At 52.5% G+C, this 2,055-nt stretch overlaps 1 protein-coding gene and 1 long non-coding RNA gene across 6 annotated transcripts in view; both read left to right on the top strand.

Moving 5' to 3' along the window:
• LOC108508516 overlaps positions 1-2,055 on the top strand; it is a 26,772-nt gene that overhangs the window by 14,808 nt on the left and 9,909 nt on the right. The gene's annotated exons all lie outside the window — the stretch shown is intronic.
• The window catches only part of LOC108508514 (opioid growth factor receptor-like), a 9,498-nt gene that overhangs the window by 2,510 nt on the left and 4,933 nt on the right, over positions 1-2,055 (top strand). The window contains exon 3 of one of the 5 annotated variants that reach the window (XM_017837344.1): positions 1,669-1,862. The exons of the other annotated variants lie outside the window; for them this stretch is intronic. Within the exon in view, the coding sequence (XP_017692833.1) occupies positions 1,669-1,862 (194 nt within the window). The remainder of the gene's footprint in view (positions 1-1,668; positions 1,863-2,055) is intronic. 5 annotated transcript variants of the gene reach the window in all.

The following is a 2,055-nucleotide window of genomic DNA, read 5'->3' as shown; positions in this document are numbered from 1 at the left end:
GAGGGAGAGCGAGGTTTGGGTGTCTCCTGAGGGCCTGAGTGTGTCCCCTCAGAGTGTGGGTGCTGGGCTGTAGAGGAAGAGCTGGGGGTGGCCCTCCCTGACACAGGGAGGGGTTTTGTCCATCTCACTCCAAGGGGTGATTGGTCAAACATCTGCACTCCCCCCATGCTCTCTGTCCAGCCCCAAGTCCTGCTCAGGGGGTGTGGGAAGGCCACTGAGGGTAAAAAGATAATGGCACAGAAGTTATCGGGAAAAATGTAGTTGCTGCTCCCTGGATGGAACACAGTCAGCACACCCAACCTCCCACACACAACAGTCCAAGGGAGACTGAACGAAGCCACAGCAGAGCGGAGACACTGTGGCGCTGTCAGAACCCTGGCAGAGGAGGGAACTCAATCGTACTTTGTGGCTGAGCAGCTGCACAGCAGCCGAAAACCGAGGCAGAGACAGGAACATGTCCTGCCCTTGAATCAGCAACCCTGGCAAAATCCCTGTCCTGGCACTGCCCGTGTCCCATCCCAGGGTTATCTCAGGTGCTATCCTGAGGTATCCCCACATGAGCTCCCTTGGTTAGAACATGGTGCTAATAATGCCAAGGTTGCAGGTTCAATCCCAATAGGGACCATTTGCTTAAGAGTTGGACCTGATGATCCTTCAGGGTCCCTTCCAACTTGGAATATTCTGTGACCCGTTGTTGTACCCACCCCTAAGGGACAACCACCCCTCACTGAGTAAGATGTATAACTAACGTCACTCAAGTTCCACCTAAATATAGAGAAATAGCATAAAAATGAGTTACAAATGGGGAGGAGAAGGAAAGACTCCACTCTGTTACCTTTGAGGTCACTCACTGGGCTGAACCTGTCTCTGCCCCATAGGGGCCCACTGCATAAGAACTGTACTCTGTGTGCTGAAGGATTGTCTCGAGCCAGCTTTTATTGGGAATTAGAGATTGTCAGTGTATTGCTTTGAATTAGGGAATCCTGGAACCTTAACCTGTCCCAATTTTATTAAGTGTTACTCTGTAAACTCTTACTGTGAGTCCTTCTCAGGTGCTGGCACTCGCTGGCAGTGGGTGAAGGTGCAGAGCTGGGTGGGGGTTTTGTGCTTGGGTGTGACCCTGAACAGTTCAGTCAAACCCCCTCCGACCCAGTGGACTGTTCAGTGAAGGATCTCCATAATGGGATGGGACAGACTGGTCGAGCATGAGGCTCTCAACCTTCCTGAGGCATTGACAGACCAATCAAACACCAAGGGTTTGAGGAAATCTCCCCTGTCATGTGACAGGGGGACAGTGTGTCCCACAGGGTCAGAGAGAGTCCATCCAGGCAGCACCAACCAAGCCTGGAAAGGGAAGGTGGGCAAATGTTAAGGATCTCTAGAAATGGGGAGCAAAGCCAGACACTGGGAGAACTGGACTGTGGCCACTCCAGAGCGCAAGTGAAGCCGAGAGGAGAGAGAGAGAGAGGCTCTGGAGAGCATGGACTTGCAAGGCCTTTGGGAGTTTTCTTGGCTTCTACTGAAGCCACAGAAATGTTGCCACCCAGGATATTCCCTCATTCAGAGATGCCGACAAAGTGGGAAAGAACATTTTCTGGCAATGTCAGCCCTCCCATGAAGTGGCCAAAGCTGTGCAGGACACGCTGATGTGCATAATTGTTCCTCCAGGTGCAGACAAGAGGAGACTCAGCAGGACCACCTGGAATGCAGCGGTGGGCACGGCAAACACGGAGGCAGTAAATGCTGTTACTGCCTGGCTTGTTTATATCAAAGACTTCATTTTGGCTGTGTCCATCGGTCTGACTATTTTCATATTTGTTCACAAGGTGCTCCCTGCATGGGTACAGGGTGCACAAGACAGAGTGAGTTGGTGGGCCTGGGGGGAGTTACCAAACTGGTATTGGATGGCTGCTATCAGCCAGAGCAGCCATGGGGTTTTCTGAGCTAAGGTGCTCTGGGTGCCCAGTTTGCCACTGCCCAAACTCAGCAGAGATTTGTGCTGTGAGCTGGTGCCCCGTTTTCTGCCCAGAGCTCTCTGTGCCCACAGCTCCCCTG

The sequence above is a fragment of the Lepidothrix coronata genome, unplaced genomic scaffold, assembly GCF_001604755.1.
Source record: "Lepidothrix coronata isolate B3197 unplaced genomic scaffold, Lepidothrix_coronata-1.0 Scaffold301, whole genome shotgun sequence".
Taxonomy (NCBI): domain Eukaryota; kingdom Metazoa; phylum Chordata; class Aves; order Passeriformes; family Pipridae; genus Lepidothrix; species Lepidothrix coronata.
Note: the sequence above shows the minus strand (reverse complement) of the source record. Positions and strands in the feature narration are given on the sequence as shown.